Source organism: Euleptes europaea, chromosome 7 (genome assembly GCF_029931775.1).
Source record: "Euleptes europaea isolate rEulEur1 chromosome 7, rEulEur1.hap1, whole genome shotgun sequence".
Taxonomy (NCBI): domain Eukaryota; kingdom Metazoa; phylum Chordata; class Lepidosauria; order Squamata; family Sphaerodactylidae; genus Euleptes; species Euleptes europaea.
Genome location: NC_079318.1, coordinates 68100330 through 68119344, shown reverse-complemented (window position 1 = coordinate 68119344; position 19015 = coordinate 68100330). Strand labels below are relative to the sequence as shown.

The following is a 19015-nucleotide window of genomic DNA, read 5'->3' as shown; positions in this document are numbered from 1 at the left end:
CTATAAGGTTGGATCCTTTTCACTCAATCTTGATTCTTTTTCACTCAATCTTGATTAATTCTCCTCCTTCCTATAAAGCCCATCACACATGGCTTTTGTCCAGTTTGGTCCTATGATCCCCAGCATAGGCTTTTTGTTGGTCAAAGTGGAACCTCCTTCCTTTTTCATCCTCAGGAAAGCTGGTCACATCCAACACACGGCCTTTTCTGTTGATGAGGGAAGAACTAAGGCAACTGTGGAATACTCTAGGCACAAGTCAATCTTGAGCCGACTACCTGAACCTGATTTCCGTCAGTATTGAACTCAGGTCTGAAACAGAGCTTGGACTGCAGTACAGCAGCTTACCACTCTGCGCCACGGGGCTCTTCATTTTTATTCTTACATCTTAATTATTTGTAATAGCTCTTCTATACCCTCAGTCACATCTTAAACATAGAATAAATACTAGTTTGCATGTACCCAAGATCCCCTTGCCCCTATCTCTAGTTTGAAGACAATTTGAGGAAGTAGGTGCAGGAAAATTCAAAGTATTCACTCAAATCAGAAGTCACGGTAGGGAAGCTAAGAAGAGAGAAAGTATGAGTTTGAGACTCTCATATCACACTGGAAAAGTGACATTTGACTAGAAACTTTGTCGGAAGCAAGGATTGTTAAACTCAGTAGAACTTGCCTCCAAGGAAACATTCTCAGAATAAGGGTTTAAAGAATAACCAAAATTGATTATCTGCACAGATATGAGAAATCATATGTTACACTCACTATATGTTTACTAGTTTCTCAAGAAAAAAGTGTATGAAAGAATTTTGCTGGGTAAATTCTCTACACTCTCTAGTGTCAAAGGTAGGTGAATCATATTACCCAAAGTAATGTAAATAAAGAATTAGTCTGATTGCATGGCTGAACTACAGATAGCTTTTTCCAGATGCACAAAAACCAACACAACTATCTGGATGCATGATGCTAAAACTAACTGAAGTAACTAACAGTAATAATACACTTCTGCTTGTCAGGAACGTACATACATGATGTCACAAAAACACAACTGAAATAACAGGTAGAATCCAAATCTGTTACAATATAATACCAAAACAATATTGAGATCCAACTTGTTGATGTTTTACTAGCAGAAAACCATAGTATTTTTAAAAGGCAAAGCTTCTGAATGGATGGATAAGTCTGAATGATTTTAACAAGAATCAAATGTAAGATTTAAGTTTTAATGCTGTTTCATTGGCAAGAGAGAAGAAAAAATGTTAAGGTACATTAGAGGCAACTTCAATATGCTGGCAGGGGGAAGCAAGAAAGAATCCAAAATGCTTTCCCAAATTACTTTTAGCAGACATAAAAGCTGTCTTAAGACTGATGCACATGTTTTAAAATGCACAGATATGAAATATCATTAAGTGTGGCGGACATGTCTGTTTGAGAGACCTGCAAAATTGAATTGTTTCTGAGAGCTCATCCTATTCAAGTATTCTCTCTTAAACAAACATATTATCTTTCTGACAATCTGTTGTCACACATCTAAGTCTTATTTCTCCTCAAAACCTGAAAAATCCAAGCCTAAATATATTCCATCAGAAGCAATTCTCTCATCTGTTTCAGGAGTACTTCCCAGTAAATACATTTAAAATGGGAACATGAGCTCTATTCAGGTAATTACATTTTGGGATCCGGGTGAAAACTGAGTAGAGTGGAACACTACTCGAATCACAGCTGCATGCATCAGAGTACAGATCTTCCTGATAGACCAGCATCTTCTCCACCTATATACTACTTAGGCATTGGCTAAGGGTGTTGGCAACTAAAAATAGTAATAAAATAAAAACCTCCAGTTTGGAGGAGGGATGATGCTTGCACTTCTAAATTTTGGGTGCAGTTAAACTTAAACTCTATCAAGATCCTAGGTTTTAGGCATGCACAAAAATATAAACAGAAAGGATCCAACTGCATCCAGTTTTCTCACATACATCTCCAGATATATTTGCTTATCTAAAATGCAAGCAGCATGTTAAACTATGAGAAGTTGTGGAGGGTTATTTTGCTGATCCTTCCCTATCCCACCCACACCCTTTCTTACCTGATAATGTCATCATTGTGCCCCAAGAAAAATTTCTGGCTGTGCTCTCTGGTATTATAAACCACTCCGACTCCAGCCACGAAGTAAACCACTTCCTTGCCTGCCGTGTAGTACAGGTTGTTGCGGCACTGGTGACCCCTATACCCATACACCCACTCCAGACGGAGCTGGCATCTAGGAGCTGTCCGATCCGCCATGATAATCAACCCCCCCCTGCCCACAAGCACACGAGAAAAACTGGTGCTGCCCCCCCCCCACGTCCGTTGCCTTTCCCAGTTCCCCCCTTTCCAAACGCTGTCAATTCCTGCTTGGCTGCCAGGTCTTCGGGCTGCACTTCCCGGTGCTGATTTTCAGTGGAAAATGCATCCAGAGTCCTGCTCTGCTGCTACAGCCACCACCGCTGCTGCTTTTGCTAGTGCTGAGCTGCCACCATAATCTTCTACTGCCAAAGATGAGCAGCTGCTGCTTTCCCGCTGTTTTGCAACCCGGACAACTTCAAGGGGGTGGGGGAGGCACACAGATACAGGAAATCAGTGCCATGCAAAACTGTGTGTGTCAATTCCATCCGAAGGAGAATGAGCTCGTTAGTGCTACAATAGCTGCCTGCAGAATGCCAGTGCTGTGCATCTCCCCCTTATTGCATCTTCCTAGCTTCTTGCAAAGGGAAAGTCCTTGTGTTCAGACATGCCTGTAGTTTTCAATGGTGTACAAAGTGCAGCTGATATGCAAAATTAGACCATTACATTAAAATACCACCAATAAGGTTGCGTTCATTCTGACACAGCTCTGACTATGGAACAACACAATCTTCTATTGGTTTTCATTGCAAGGCATTTTATCAGTGTGATGACAGGAGATTTCTGGAGGGAATAATGAAATACATTAGTATAATAAACCACCCCAAAAGTTTAATTGATATTACAAAAGTGGTCTCAGTCCTACCAACCTGCTCCTCAAAAATCAGGATTTCCCCCCACACAAACTATTTCTATATACAAGAGAACAATGAAATTTTAATGTGGCAAATAACATTTATTAAAATTTGCTAGATACATATTGTAAATCAAAACATTCCCCAGGCAAAGAATACACTTCCTGCTTCCCATTCTCTCCCCCTCCTCTAAATCCAAAATTGTTTTTTAGGCTTTTCTGGTCCTCCATACAGTTTTCCTTCATCCAGTCTTATCATAAAATCATCTTAAACTATCACAAATTTAGTCCCTCAGACCAAGCCAGTGTGGGGTAGTGGTTAAGAGTGGCACACTCTGATCTGGAGAACCAAGTTTGAATCCCCACTCCTCCACATGAAGCCTGCTGGGTGACCTTGGGCTAGTCACAGTTCCCTCAGAACTTTCTCAGCCTCACCTACTTCACAAGGTGCCTGTTGTGGGGAGGGGAAGGGAAAGTGATTGTAAGCCACTTTGAGACTCCTTAAAGGTAGAGAAAAGCAGGGTATAAAATCCAACTCTTCCACAAAAACTACAAAATTAGAGAGATACTGGGGGGTGGGGGAACTAGTATACAAGCCCAGCACAATACAATGCCCTATATATAGGAATGGATATCAAGAAGCAAGGCAAAACATAAGGAATTGGGGTGGGGTGGGGTGCTGTGTGCCTGCTTCTGTCCCAGAGTCTAGAGCAAAAAGACAAACAGGTGGCAGGCCAGTGGAGCTGCTATCAGAGGCAGGCCCAGAGTCAGCAACTCTCTTGTAGCCCAGGGTGGATCGCTGTTTAACTGAGAATCCTGCCACTTTACCACGTTTAGAATGGCAAGATGTTCTGAGATACATGAATTAAGGGGGGCAGGAGCTGGCTTCTCAGTCAGGAATGGGATTTTGGTGTACAAGCTGTTTGCAAAGAGTGAAGTGCTACTTCCTTCTCTGAATTTGGTTAATGATGAATTAATGTATAATAAAATTAAAATCTCAGCATCTATCATTGGGATCCCAAGATTCTGCATATGCACTGCGGCTGGGATTTTTCCTGCCAACTGCTGCTTCTCATGCTGCTCTTTGTATCCCACCCTTGATTGGGAGGATCAAAAAAATAATTTATCTGAGTTCAAAAGAGTTGAAACTCTTGCCAAAGTGTCGCTAATGCTGATGACAATAGTAATAAAGGTGGATGGGATCATAGGGCAGCATATTCTTCCACAGAGCAGGAGAGGCTAGCATCCTTTCCAAAGCACGGAACATCCCTAGAGGTAAGGAAAGGTTATCTATTCAAATTCCACAAACTAAACTAAATCTTTGGGAGTGTTTGAGGAATTGTGGTGATATTTCTATCTTCCAGCAACATACAAGGAGCATGCTTTCCCAATGGAAAAAAGGAGAGCTATGGTATCGGATGAGGTATTTCTGTGACTTGACCCCAATTCCCAAAGTGAAAGATAAGATTCTCTCATAGAACTACACAGTAGGGTACCAAAATTCTACTGCAATCCCTCAAACAAGATTCCTTTGCATGCACTGTACATCTAGAACAATGATCTAAGGATTATACTCCAAGTGATGCAGGAAGAGGGGTTTTTCACAGATGTTGAGGAAAAGGGCTGTGATCCACATTGGTTAAGTACTTGGATTTACCCTACAGAACTATGCCTACTTACTTGGGAATTATCCCCATTGAATTCAGTAGGATTTACTTCTAAGTAGATTGAACTGATTTTCAGCTAAATCACAAGCAAGTTTATCTGGAAACAAGTCACATCAAGTGCAACAGAAGTTATTTCTTTTAAGTATGCAATTGCATGTACACAGGATCAGACTATTATGTCTTAGAAGCCATTTAATGCCAGCCTGTCATATTTGCAGACAGCCAGTAACACAGGGTGAGATAACTTTCCTTCCTTCGGTTTCTTGCCAGATCCTTTTGCTCAAACTACTCTGAGTCAATGTGGATGAGCCAGCGGGGTATTTTATTTGCAAGGATGATATAAAGATGATTTTAGCCTTTTATTTTAAAAATAATGTTTTGTATAGCCTGGTGCAAAGAGGGGTTAATACATAAAGACCCATAATGCTTTGATTTTTGCAAACACTCCCCTCTACAGTCAACACAGAATAAACTCATCAAACATATGGCCCTCCTGGGGCCACAGAAACAATGAAGGATTTAAAAAATCCTGAGCAACTGCTAAATTTACCTATAGGACTGTGTATGGTAAAGAGGTTTAAAAGGCACGAAAAAATTACTAAGATACTATTGCCCCGTGAAATTAATGTTATATATTTCTTTATAAAATGTGACTCAAGCTTGTCCTTAGTCTTCCCTATTTCCAGATAGTTGTGATGAGACAAATGTACTTTATACATGCTCATGATCACTCTTTTACACCACATTACGGAGCTGACACTGGAGAGGACCCTGCCTCCTATGAACTTTGCTTCCTTCCTTCTTTCTTTTTTAATCCTTCATTGACAAAAACAGGGAACAACACTGGTTTTTCCTCAGGGCAGGGGCTTGTCTTTTTCGTTAATGTAACTCTGTAAAGCACCCTATGCATTAATGATGTTATATAAAAAAGGCTTACTAATATTTCACTACTTCACAAGTTCTATGGTTGAACAACTGTACTGAAAACAGATTCTGAAGCAAAGTAAAGGCAAGTCTTGGACTGTACCACTGGCATATTCTGGCCTTCCTCCAAGGAGTTCAGGACAGTGTACATCGGATCCTCCTGTTTCTTCTCATGACAACTCATTGTGGTGTACAAGAGTACATAACTAGCCCGAGGTGAGCCTCAGCCAGCCCCATGGCCAAGCAAGTACTTGAATCTGAACCCAGAGTTTAAATTCAACAAAGTGGCCTCACACATTAAGTTTTATGGGGCTGCAAGGTTTGAAGAGTTAAGGAGCAAACCCAGCACTTCAGTTCTACAAACAAAAGACACATCAGTCTCAAACTTAGTTTGCAACTATACTTTTTTACTGCACTCCCATGACACAAATTAACAGTGTAAGGTTGCCAATTAACCAGAGAGAAGTGCCATCCAGCTCTTGTGCTTTTAAAAGTGGCTTTATCTGCCACCTTGAGCCATGAAAAAGGCAGAATATAAACATTTTAATCAAACTAATTAATTGCTTTATTATTTTATTTATTTAAACCCCACTTTTCTCCCCAATGGGGATGGGAAATGAGTTACAACATCCCCCCAAGTATCTATTTTATGCTCAAAACAACCCTGTGAGTTAGGTAAGGCTGAGAGTGACTGACCCAAGGTCACCTAGCAAGCTTCCAGGATTCAAATTTGGGGTTTTTCCCAGACAGCCTTACTGTTTGAGTTCCATTTCTCTTTGTTACCATTCTTTCCCCACTTTTCCACACGGCTTCCTTAGCAATCCCTTGCTGTCCTTGTTTTTCAAAGTTCCCCCCGGTTTCTTTCTGAAACCCTCAGATCATAGACTGACACAGCAACCACTACAACAGGCTGACTCTAACAAACGAGTAACATAAGCAAATAATGCACAGAAATGAACATGAGCCCTAGCTGTATCACACCAAAATCCATCTAGTCAGCAACCAGTTACCTCTGACAGCAGGGCAGAAGCCAAGGCCTTCCCCCTCTTGTTATCCCCCCCCAACAACTAGTATTTACAGATACACTGTCTTTGAATATAGAGGTTCCATTGAGTCTTTGTGGCTAATTGGCATTGATGGACCATTCTTTCTTGCATACACCAGTATGGAATAGGGATTTAATATCAGACCATGTTCAAATCCATCCCCCCCCACCCCCCAGTGAAGGTCTTTGGGTAATGTCCAGTCACACTCTCAGCTTGCACGACTGCACAAGATAATACAGAGAAGCGAGAAACAAGTATGCTTGCCCCCAGGGCTTCCCGGGGAAAGGGTGGAATGAAAATGCTCTAGATAGAGCATATGTCTAATGCCTTTCTAAAGGCACCTAAGCAAGTGGCCTCGGCTAGGTCGTGCAAGCAGTGAAGTCCCACGGCCGAACGAAGCTCTTGCAGAACTACATGTCCAGCGCCTGCTGAAAGGCACAGCAACAGGGGCTGCTCAGAAAGTTGGCAACCCTAAGAGAAGGGGTAGAAAAGGGCAAGAGTCCAGGAGCACCTTAAAGACTAACAAAAATGTTTTCTGGCAGGGTGTGAGCTTTCGTGAGCCACAGCTCACTTCTTCAGATACAGCTAGAATGATACAGTTAGAATTCTAGCTATATCTGAAGAAGTGAGCTGTGGCTCACGGACGCTCACACCCTGACAGAAAACATTTTTGTTAGTCTTTGAGGTGCTCCTGGACTCTTGCCCTTTTCTACTACTGCAGACTAACACGGCGACCCACTGTGAATTATCTTCTAAGAGAAGGGGGGCGGGGGTGGGAACAGCCGGGGCTGTTACTTAACATCAACCCCTCACGCCGAACAGGGCTTCCTTCCTCCCACCCCCAGGCAGTGATTTTGACCGTCACCTGTGAGCAGCAGAAGCGACGCCTGCAGACGGCAGCTTGAAGAGGAGGAGGAGGTGGAGGAGGCAGGCTGGGCTGCCTGGAGACGAATGAGTGGCGTCCCCTCCTCCTCCTCCTCCTCCTCAAGCGCATCGCCTCCCCTCAGCCGCCCAGCCCGTTTCCTAGGCAGCGCGCACAAGGAAAAAAGCCGCCTCATTCGACAAGGGGGGGGGGTTTCTGGAAAGCAAAGCTGCGTCAACGCCCCACCGCTTTGGTGAATCCCCGCAACCGACGGCGCCCTCACAGCCCAAACCCCGCCTGGGAAGAGGGTCATGGGGAATGCAGTTCGAAAGGCCGCTGGGCCTGTCGCGGCCCGCGTCTCCAGGAAACTACGACTCCCAGGATGCCATGCGCACCGGCATGCCCGCGTCTTGGCCCGCACTTTTTTTTTTCCCCCCCACGCCGCTCCGCCCTCCTCCGGCGTTGCTGTGGAGCCGGCTTGTCTCGAGCGGCTTAGGGTGGTTTCTAAGGGGAGGATGCAGGTCAAGGGATACTGTGGCAGGCGGGTCAAAGGCATGAAACTGTGCTTTCTGCAAGCTCTTTTGACGCTGAGGGCTGTGTGGCACGCTGCACTGGAGAGAGCCTTAGAGCCTTGATCGGATGTCTGTTTTTGAAGGGAGGTGTGCTGAATTCAGTGGGATTGGTTTTCACAAATAGCGCTTCGAATAAGTCACAGTGGGTAGGCATGTTAGTCTGTCTGCAGTAGTAGAAAAGGGCAAGAGTCCAGGAGCATGCAAGATCAGATCTTAATACCATGGCCCGAAGAATTTGCTGTCAGAATTTCATATTTTACCAAAGCAATCTGATGCTGAACACTGGGGAAGCATTTTTGGCATCTACATACTTGCCTCAGTAATGTATGAATTGGGGTTAAGGTTAATGAAACCAGCTGTAAAGGAAAAACAAGCTTGGTAAATAGGGTGGGTCCTAATATGTGAAAGAAGAGCTTAAAGGTCTTCACTGCTGCACTGACAAATGTCAACAGCCTGTTTCATAGAATGTCTGAAGAATTTATATACAGCTGCTCTTGCAACATTTTTACTAGGAGTAGTTAATCCTAGGCAGGAATATTGAGGGCCAAACCTGATGCTGTTTGTAGAGGATGTAAAGTACAGGACACAAGTGCTCCACTGCTGGACAGTCCGAATCCCAAGGTAATTTTTGGAAATGACTGAACAGGCTATTGAGCCAAAAGATCCTGGAATATAAAACACAGTTCTCTGAAAGGAAAGCATACTGGCCTCACATTTTTTCCTTGCTCCATGAACACACAAAGGTGCCTTATGTGAAGTCAGACCATGGGTCCATCTTGTCTGTTCTGAATGGCAATAGCTCTCTAGGTTATTGGATAGCGAAAGGTCTTTCCTAAAACCTGTTACCTGTTTTAAAAGGATAAGTGAGGGGGTTGAACCTACATGCAAAACACAAGCTCTTCCAATGACTTCAGGATCTAAATTGTGTTCTCATGTTCTCACAAAACTACACTGTTATGGCAAAACTGCAAATGCTGTATTTTAGATGGGTACTGTAGTAAGCATCATAAAATTTCACCCATACAGAAAATCTTTAGTTTCTTATTAGATATTTCATTGCTTACATTGGTCAAAGGTATATAAATTAAGCCTTATTCTTGTTCCTATCCTGTTTGAGCGTCTTCATTTAGCCTTTATACCTAACCAGTGTTAAATTATCTGATTATCCTATTTGTCAGGATGCTCCCCCCCGCCCGCCCCACAAGCTTCTATTGCACTGATGGGGTCTGATTTGATTCCATGAGACTAAATGGGGGGTACGGGCAGCTTCGGAAACCCAAAGCACTGATTTGATTTCATGGCATTTGAAGTTCTATTTTATACAGCTCAGCTGTTGAAATATGGAGGATGGAGGATTTAACTGAGGAATTGCTTTTCCAGTACAGTTCTCAGGCAGGCAAAGTCTGCTGGGACTTTCTTGCTTTTGGTTGCTATGTTTGAGCTTTCCATAAACACCAAAAGAAAAAAATGCTCTTCAGATGCCTTTTCTGGTCACATGCCAGAAAGTAGCACTGGGAGATGAATACAAAACTTGAAGCCTTATTTATTATACAGATTGTATAAAACAGACGGATGCTTCTTTATAAAAGCCACAGGGCTATACTCTTTTCCAGTGTTTTATTGCATTATTTATCCTGCTCTGATGGCATCATCGTCTACTTTTGTAATTCCATTTTCTTCACTGTTTGATATCTCATCTGATACCTTTATCTTTTGTATTTTTTCCCCTGATTTTTGTAATCTACACTTGATCTTAGCCAAAAGGCCGAGAAGCGAATCATAGTCCTATTGGATGTCTTACGCTGTCTGATTACAGTCTCAGCAAGAAAAGTGTGCTATAAAATAAATACATACATAAAAGAATGGATGTGAAGTGTCATTCTTTTACATACATCTAAGTAGGTCTGTGAAGCCTGAATACAGTGTTCAAATTCTTCCTTCTTTTTTGGGAGCAGCATAGTTAGGCAACAACATAGCCAACCTGCCTCATTAGGAGGGGCTGCAACATTGCCAGATAGGACTGGGGTCCCCAATGTGCTGCTGGTAGGTGCCATGGTACCTGCCAGCAGCTTTTCTGGCACCCACCAAGTGTTTTTAGGAAGTGGGTGGTACCAAGTAGGTCTTTTGCCCAGCAAGGCTTCTGATTGACTATTGGAGATTTGATTGGCTGTGCAGATTTTTTAAAAATGTTGCTTTGGCAGCAGCTGCCAGCATAGCACAAGGATCTACACCATGTTACCAAAGTTAAGCTGTGGCAATCATTTTGTAGCTAGTTGCGCCTCCTGTGGCAGCCATTTGTGGCAGCCGTTTTGTTGCTGCACCCACCATGCCATATCAGAATTCCAGATATGCCCACAGTCTCAAAAAGGTTGAGGACCCCTGAACTAGAATCCTTCTCAGTCAATTTGGGTGAGTGGGAGCAATGACACAATGGCTGGGACAGTCCACAAACATCTTGGCCAGGGACATCTGAACACCCAAGATGAAAAAGTTGGCCATTGGTGCTTTAAGTTACTTCTTCCTTCTTCAAGCTTCTTGCCATTCTCCTACCTAGTCACTGAAAGGGACTTTTTTTTAAACCAGAAATTTACCTGAAAACAAGTTCCCATTTTTTTAAATGGAAACAGTCATGACACAAAAGCTGTTTTTAAAAAGTCTTAAGTGGAATGAAACATGGCTCCACGTGGTGCATTATATCTCCTGGCCCAGAAATAATATTCCAAATGTTCAGGAACTAGCATTAGAATTACAGGTACCAACCCTGCACCAGAATAGAAGAATGTTTAAATATTCATAGGTACAAGCGTCAAATGTTTAGGTGCTTGGGTGATCAAGCACCTGGATCCTTCCAGTGCTGAACATTTATTTGTTAAAATATTGATATTCTGCCTTTCTCTTGTGGATCAAGTCAGCTTACAATTCCAAATTAAAACCATACAGAATATACAATAAAACCACATGCACCCCTGTGCCCAAGAAAATTGCCTCCGGTTTAAACCCCATTAGAAGCCCTGACAAATAAAATGGCTTTACGCTACCCCCTGAAGACTTATAAGGACTGTGTCTCCCTCCTCCAGAAGTCTGTTCCACAAGATGGTAGCGACTATTGAAAAGGACAGGGTTCTAGTAGATGAAACTATATTATTGAGCAGGATTGAGGGGAAGGGTTGCTATTGATGCTGCTAAGTTCATGACTAAGGTTACTAACAGTTTTGACAGCATCCTTTAGCTAATGTGGATGGTACATGAACTGTTTTACAAAATGAATATTGGAAGGCAGATAGTGGTTTGACTGCAAGGCAGTAATTGTACAAATCAATAGTGCAGAATGCCTTCAGTTGGTGATATAAATAGCACATTAGATTAGATTTAGAGGGGCTTTTAAAAAATGAATATAAACATAAGAAACTGCTAGGTGTTTCTGGGGGTACAATCCAGTGGTGTGCCAGATGGTGGTTTTATACACATAAAGGTAAGAATTTAATGCATTCAACTTTAACAAAAGTGTCTGCAACTTCAAAGCCAGATATGGAGAACAGTTTATGGCACTTACAGCAAGCAGATATACTGAGGGCAAATAACGGGAGTTTGGGCCTTCATGCCTTGCTAGAAGGCTTCCAAGAGACATTTCACTAACCACTGTTAGAAAAAAGAAAAAATAGGTTCAGGCTCAGCAGGAATCAAATGAAAGCACAGAATAGCTATTTAGTTTACAGTTTCCTCCCCCATCAGATAAATTTCCTCAAGTAGAGGCTACAGTTTTAAAAAACCTCTGGGATGGTAAGAATTTTGCCCCCAGTACGCTGATATTTGTCCACCCTTGTCCCTGGCTCACCTGTTGAGGTGTTTTGGAATACAGACAAACGCAACAGTCATTTACAGTAATACAGTATGAATTTCCAATTTGAAAAACCATTTTTAGGCCTCTATAGGGCCAAGGAAGGTGTTGTGTGAAAGGGAGAAAATTATTTAAAAGATGTGATTGCTCAGATGGTTTGAGACTAGGAACCCTGCACAGACTTCTTTGGTTATTTCCATGCCACATCAAGGATATGTCAAGGAGAAGAGAAAAACTGTATAAAATAAGTTTTTTTGTTTTCTTTCAAAATCAGTAATTGACATATTTAATGAGAAGGGTTGATATTGGGTGGGGAGGGAAGAAGGAATCAGGGTTAGTTTTAAAAGCATTTAATGACATAGCATATATTTAACAGATAGGGTAAAAGTCTAAAGGTACAGTTCCATACAACCGAAAGCCAGTTCCAGTACTATCCTGACTACAGGCCCAGTCACTGAAAATTCATTCCTATTAAATGTAAATTTTGTTTTTTGATTGTGCAGTAAGATGAAAATTGTTCATTACAATAGTTACAGTGACAGAGAAATGCACACTATGTATCAAAGAGCAAAGGTAATGTAGCAAAATTATAACAGTGTAGCAGCAGACAAGCAAGTAACCATTGGAGTAACATTACTTTTTTTCCAGTAAATGCTTCAGTTCCACTTTTACACTTAATCAATGATTCTAAAGGTTTTTTTTTATTATACATCTAGTCTTATTATACTTTTTACTAGAATTATCTGAAACATACAATATAATGTATTTCAGCAAAAAAGAGAGAGAGAGAGAGCTGAAATTACAGATTATTTAAAACCGTTATCAGTATGCTAAGTCTTTCGTTGTCCATACCAACATTCTTAACTGTCGTTGCCAGATGCAGGAAAAAAGCGTCACGATCGTGTTAATAATAAACAGATGCCTGGATACAAATGATTTTGGTCTGCAAGTTAATGCGGGGCTGCACTCTGTTACGGCAAAAGAGAATACGCCACCCATTTCATTAAAGGTTAGATTCGCAGTGGGGAGAATCAACTCGTCAAGACTCAGTGCAACCACTTTAGATGAAGTGGAAAAAAGTGTACATTTGTCTCCGATGGGCGTGTTAACTTTGTAAGCACTGCTGCCTTGCATATCAATGACATTAAGGTATGGGGGGAGGGGGTTGATTTCCAAGACAGCCTCACAAAATTGAGGAACAGTTTAAATAGTAAGATCTAATCTACATTAACTTCGTTTTTTAAAAAAAAAAAAAGAGAGAAAAGAAAAAAAAAGAAAACTGGTTCTCTCTTACACAGAAGCTGCCCAATGCACCTCAGACATTTGTAACTTTAGGATCTTTTTTGTGTTTTTTTTTTTAAATGCTCTATAAATAAAAAAAATTAAATCACGTTGAGGAACATTAGGCACGGAGAGTAATGTATTGGTTCTGAGCTTGCATGCTGGATTTCCACTGGAACGGTCGGAGAAGTGCAGCGTGTTGGAGAGGTGGGAGTTCACTTCTTTTTCCCAAAAAGGCTGAATCTCTTCTCTTTGTCTTTCTCTTTGTCTTTCTCCCGCTTGCCGGGACTGGATTCGCTGGTTATTGTAACGCTGGCTGGCAGGGTCTGGGCACGGCTCGTAGCTGGGGTGCTCTGTGTGCTTGCGGACACATCGATTTTGTCCGAGATTGCAGAGGTGATGGCCTGGATCCATGTGTTCATATCCTCCTGCAAGAAGCATTCATGTTAATATATACACAGGGAGAGAACACTCTAGGGCTCCATCAGCTTCCCTGCATTTTTTTAAAAAATTGATGTTTTATACATATATATTTTAAAAATTCCTGTTCAGAAATTCAAATGCCTATGTGCCAAAGCACTTGGGCAAACCAAAAACAAATCCCAAATTATTAAATATTTAAATGAATGAATGAATGTTCAATTACCGTGTTTAGATAATACATACAAGCGCCTAATTTTAAGAGCAGAAAGAATAAATTTAACTACAGAGAGTGTAACTCTCTTATTGCTATCAGTCAAGAGAAAAAAAAAGTGACAATCATATCAGCAGATAGGAAACTTAGCAACAAGAGGTGTTATAAAGCAAGCCCTTTGAGTGGAATATAAACCACAACTGAAGAAAAAATGAGTTAATGATTCGGTGTCTGTTCTTCCAAGCTAGAGGGACTCCAGCACAACTGTTTCTGACAAAGGTAATGCATTTACCCGGGCTAAAAAGAAAAGCTGATGATAGACTGGGACTGTAGGAAAGTTAAAATATTGTTGCTGGATAGGAAATAAAGGGCTAGAAAAGTCCCAATAAAGTGCAGAGTGTAGTCTTTTAGCATCCTGGTTAATTCAATCTAGATCAAAATTCCTTAACAATTTAATATTTATAAAAACAATATTTATAAATAGATTTTCAGATAGAAAATTTGTAGAAAAGAGCTAACGAAAAAGAGCTGACGAGCTGAAGAAAACAAAAATGGCAAGATTGTTTAAATGAAGGGCTCTTCTGAGTGGTCCCTGAGGTCTGCAGTCAGGAGACATTGCTTGCAGCTGGAGACCTGGTGAAAGGATCTTTCCTTTTCTCCCTATGTTCTTGTGCGCCCAAAGGGGAGAACATGGGGAACCTCCTCAATCAGGGTGGGCAACTTTTCTTCAGCCTCAAAAAAAATGTATAGCTATTCTGAGAAACGCCACAGACATGCCTGGGACATGTATTTATTTCATGTATACCCGACCTTTCTCCCTAATAGGATGAAACTGGCTTTCATCGTTGTGCTCTCTTCCATTTTATCATCACACCAGCCTTGTGAGGTAGCTTAGGCTGAGACTATGTGACTGCCCCAAAGTCACCCTGCTAGCTTCAGTGGTACAGTGGAGATTCAGCCTCTGGTCTCCTAGATCCCAGTCCAACACTCTAGCCTCTACACCACACTGGCTCTTTGTCCTGAAGAGCCTGCAAACTCAGCTTAAAATAGTATCACGATGTCATGATGTTCACTGGTGTTGAAGCTGGCATATGCTTCCCGCTGCCATAAGCTAAGAATTTTTGCAGGCCGAAAGTATGTAGCACATGGGATAAGATAAGCCAACAGCCTTCCAGTTCCTGCCCCCTGAGCATAATGGTGTTGTAACACAGGCACTGTGACTGGAGCCTTTTGCTCACCAGAAAGGTTGGTGCTGAGTTGTTTTCTGTTGCCCCAGAAGGTCGGACCAGAACCAGTGGGTTGAAATTAAATCAAAAGAGTTTCCATCTAGACATTAGGAAGAATTTTCTAACAGTTAGAGCGGTTCCTCAGTGGAACAGGCTTCTTCGGGAGGTGGTAAGCTCTCCTTCCCTGGAGGTTTTTAAGCCGAGGCTAGATGGCCATCTGTCAGCAATGCTGATTCTATGACATTAGGATGATGATGAGAGGAAGGGCATCTTGGCCATCTAGTAGGGGTCACTGTGTGTGTGTGTGTGGGGGGGGAGTAGTTGTGAATTTCTTGCATTGTGCAGGGGGCTGGACCCTGGTGGTCCCATCCAACTCTATGATTCTATGAAAATAATGTGTTCCTTAATACAGAATACAAAGAATACCACAGCGACAATGGGACACTAGTAGCACTGACACTGTTTAAAAAAAAGCGAACAACAGAAACAGAGGCAGACACTTACATCATCTTTGGCCTGGAAGAGGTACTCATTACCATCGGTTAGCCTGTAATTCAGAACAAGAAGTTCGTAGCAGATTACAACATGGCTGTTCCTAACACTCCAGTAGGCGCAACAGTGACTACAATCTTTGGTCTTTTCGGGTCACTGAGCCTCGTCCAGACTCAGTGTTTGTGTAAGTGCCACCTATACCACCCCGTTCCTCATTTTAGAGGTATCATATACATTCTGACTGTCATCCCAATAGTGCAAACATATGCTAATTTGAGGTCTGGGCTAGCCAGCTCTCCTGCCACAGCATTACGGAGAGCCATGGTCCGACACAGCCTTGGGATTCTGAGGCAGAGACAGACGTCCAGGGATGTAGTTATTTATTCAGGACATTTTTATGCCACCTCTTCAGAGTTTTGCTCAGGGAAGACTTACTGCATGCTTCTTATGCTGCAATCTAAATCTAAGAAAGTTCTGCAAGTCACTCCCATCTATAACATTATAGGCTGGGGATGGTTTTCCATGCTCATGTATCCCTAAGAAAACCATAGTATGAAAAGCCGCTTCTGGATTATCAGCACATCGACATATTCCCGCCAATCAATTATGCAAAGAAGACCTGCCTTGTAAACATGACTTCTGGTATATCACATTTTGCATCAGCACAGAACCCCCCCACCACCACCAGAATGAGGTTCTAAGCATAGAATTTGGCTTCCTGAAATTCTCTGCTTTCATTTTAACTGAGGGGGTCCCAGAACTACAGGGGGAGGGGGTTTAACATTTCACACTCTCAACCTCCCCCCCCCCCAAGTTCTGTCCTGGAAAGGTGTATTTTCCCCAGATGGATGGTAGCGGATGAGTTTACAAAAATGGCTTGGGGGAAAAGGGTTAAACCCCTCCTCTCATTATGTCAGTGATACAAATCAGGATCTCCTGAAGCCAGTACTTACCTTTATGTAAACAGAGGGATCTCCCCTCATCATCTCCCTCTCCTCAAAATGCTGCTTCACTTAATCTGTTACAGATATATCTGGGTCCCACACTATAAACTAGGAAGGTCTGCTGAGATTATTTTGTCTCCCTCTGAGTCATCTGGATGTGGGAAGGATGCACATTTTCTCAGTGCAAGGCCACATTTGACTGCTATTAATAATGCATAGAGATAATAAAAAAGAATACAAAAATGTGGAAAAATGTGGAAAATCACCAGTGAATCACATTGCTGGAGGCTTTGGCTTCACTGAGGGATAGACAGATCTCTCCAAAGCATTAATTTTCTCCTATCAGTGGGCTGGGCTCTCTCAATCTCTCTACTATTTTAAGAAGATAAATAATCCCTCAATTCCTTTCTCTGTGTCCAATAAGCTACTTAGACTTTGTTACTTTGCTTTGCATAGTCCCATCTACAGCTAATGTAACGCTGAACCACTTTTTGCAAGGTAATTGGAGGATTCATTTTTAACCTTTGAAACACTTCTTATGGACCTTTGAAAAATGATCTGATTGCATTGCCACTTGAAGATAAAGGGGCAGGGAGGAAGAACTGAAAGTGAGTGTGAAAGGTTGAATGCACATAATAAACTCCTGGGCAAAAAAGGGACTGTTGGAGGTGTCTTATTCCTCTAAGACCAACTTCAGTGGCCCAGTGTGACAGATGGTTTCAGGTTCTGCCTTCCAAGAGCCTCCTCAGCCAATCACTTTCAGTTGGTCGACTGGAATGTTAAGAAGGGGGGGGGGCGGATTTGTCGGTTTAACTGCTGGCCAACTGATAGAATTGGGGGTTATTGAATTTTGGTGGGAGACAGTCTGTTGATTAGGCAGGGATTTCTTTTGGGACTTTATGTATTTTGAAGACAGGTAGTTTTGGGGTACTTGTTCTTGCAAAAATCAGTTAAATGTCTTTCTGTTCCATGTTATAAGTCTGAGTCAGTCAAACAAGAAACCTGTTTTGTTTCTCAGGCCCCAGCTCTCCAGTAAGTCTGTCACTGTAATACTGAGAGGCTTGAAGAAAAGGAAAACAAAGAAACAACCAAACCACACGTAACAACTGAAATAAACCTGTCTCTTGGTTGTTTGCACCAAGCATACTGTGTGGCTCCTTGAAGCCTATAACGAACAGGTGAATGCCTACTCAAGTGAATGCTGTGTGGCACCCTGAGGCCAGGCATTGCCCTCACTGAGGATTAGAAGACCAAGTGGTTCCAAAAAGCCTCAATTTTTAAAATTATAAATATGATTACAAATTATAAAATTATGAAAAGAAAAAAAGAAGTCTGTAGGGTGTGAAATTTAAGTCCCTAGTTTCTAAGTCTGGAGAGGGGGTACTGTTACATTGAGCACCTATCAGAAAGAGAGCAAAACGGGGCCACTCAGAGAAGGTAGTGGTTTTTGAAAACTTGGGGTACTCCCTAGGTATGGACATACATTCCTAAGTAAACATTTTAAAAAAGACTTTTCCTTCCCATTGAAGAATGACCATGCTCTAAGATGCATGGAATGTTACCAGCAGTTGAGGATCAGTTAAAATAAAAATAAAAGGAAAACAAAGGGGGATGGGAAAACTGGCCTGTTCAATCCCCTAGGAGCGAATAGTATGGGTTCGTGGGAAATGTCTCAATGATTTATCCCCTCTTATGGTTCCTTGGGGTCCTGAACTTGTGATGCTGTAACACTCCTCAGAAAGACAGGGGTACAGAGAATTACAGGTGAGTTCCTGTTAACAGAAAACTGGAAACAGTGAGGCTCAACAGTGCCCCAGACCATGAATTCAGTGGGCTGGTTCTTGATTCTCTGTCCCCTGCAACACACAGTTTATTCCATCATAAAGGCACTGAGGTTTCTTGATAGACAAAATTGATGTGGACAAGGTTGACAAGCAATGATATAGGGGGAATCTGTACCATCTCTATCAGGAAAGGAGGCCATTTCCATACAACCTCCTCCCCCAAAGATATGCCAAGGCCTTACCTTAGCTTGAACACATGCTTTTTCTTCTTGTATTCAACTGCAATTTCACAGGTGGCTTCTTTCAGACTCACAGGAATCTCGCTGTGGTAGGGGATGCCTGAGGAAGCAGCTTTTGCATCTTTGTAAAAGCCCATCTCTTGGTTGTTAATAACGCAATACACATTATGCCAGGATCTTTGACACAAACAACAGGATGAGAGTAAGATCAGTCATGAATAAGCTAAACATATCTTCAGCTTTTGTTATATCTGTAGTTTTAAACAAGCAACTAAAAGCAGCTGGCTGGGAGAAGGGAAACAGGTTTATATTTAGGAATGATGGGTTCCACATCTGCCCAGAGAAGCTCTGTTGTAACAACAACAACAATAATCAACATATCAAACTCTGTGGATACTGAAATGCTGAAAGTGAAGTCGTGAACTAGGGTTGCCAGCTCTGGGTTGGGAAATACCTGTAGATTTCTAGGGCAGAGCCTAAGGAGGGCGGGGTTTGG

The 19015-nt window shown here is 42.0% G+C and overlaps 2 protein-coding genes across 6 annotated transcripts in view; both read right to left on the bottom strand.

Annotated features, from left to right (window-relative positions):
- Nucleotides 1–2287, bottom strand: part of EML6 (EMAP like 6) — a 157379-nt gene extending 155092 nt beyond the window's left edge. For all 4 annotated transcript variants that reach the window (XM_056852697.1, XM_056852698.1, XM_056852699.1 and 1 more), the window contains exon 1: nt 2081–2287. In XM_056852697.1, the coding sequence (XP_056708675.1) occupies nt 2081–2277 (197 nt within the window). In that variant the 5' untranslated portion in view covers nt 2278–2287. The remainder of the gene's footprint in view (nt 1–2080) is intronic.
- A 10801-nt stretch (nt 2288–13088) lies between these two features.
- Nucleotides 13089–19015, bottom strand: part of SPTBN1 (spectrin beta, non-erythrocytic 1) — a 176883-nt gene continuing 170956 nt past the window's right edge. For both annotated transcript variants that reach the window (XM_056852636.1, XM_056852637.1), the window contains exons 33-35: nt 18523–18696; nt 15565–15607; nt 13089–13628 (exon numbers count right to left, since the gene is read on the bottom strand). In XM_056852636.1, coding sequence (XP_056708614.1) covers nt 13416–13628; nt 15565–15607; nt 18523–18696 — 430 coding nt within the window. In that variant the 3' untranslated portion in view covers nt 13089–13415. The remainder of the gene's footprint in view (nt 13629–15564; nt 15608–18522; nt 18697–19015) is intronic.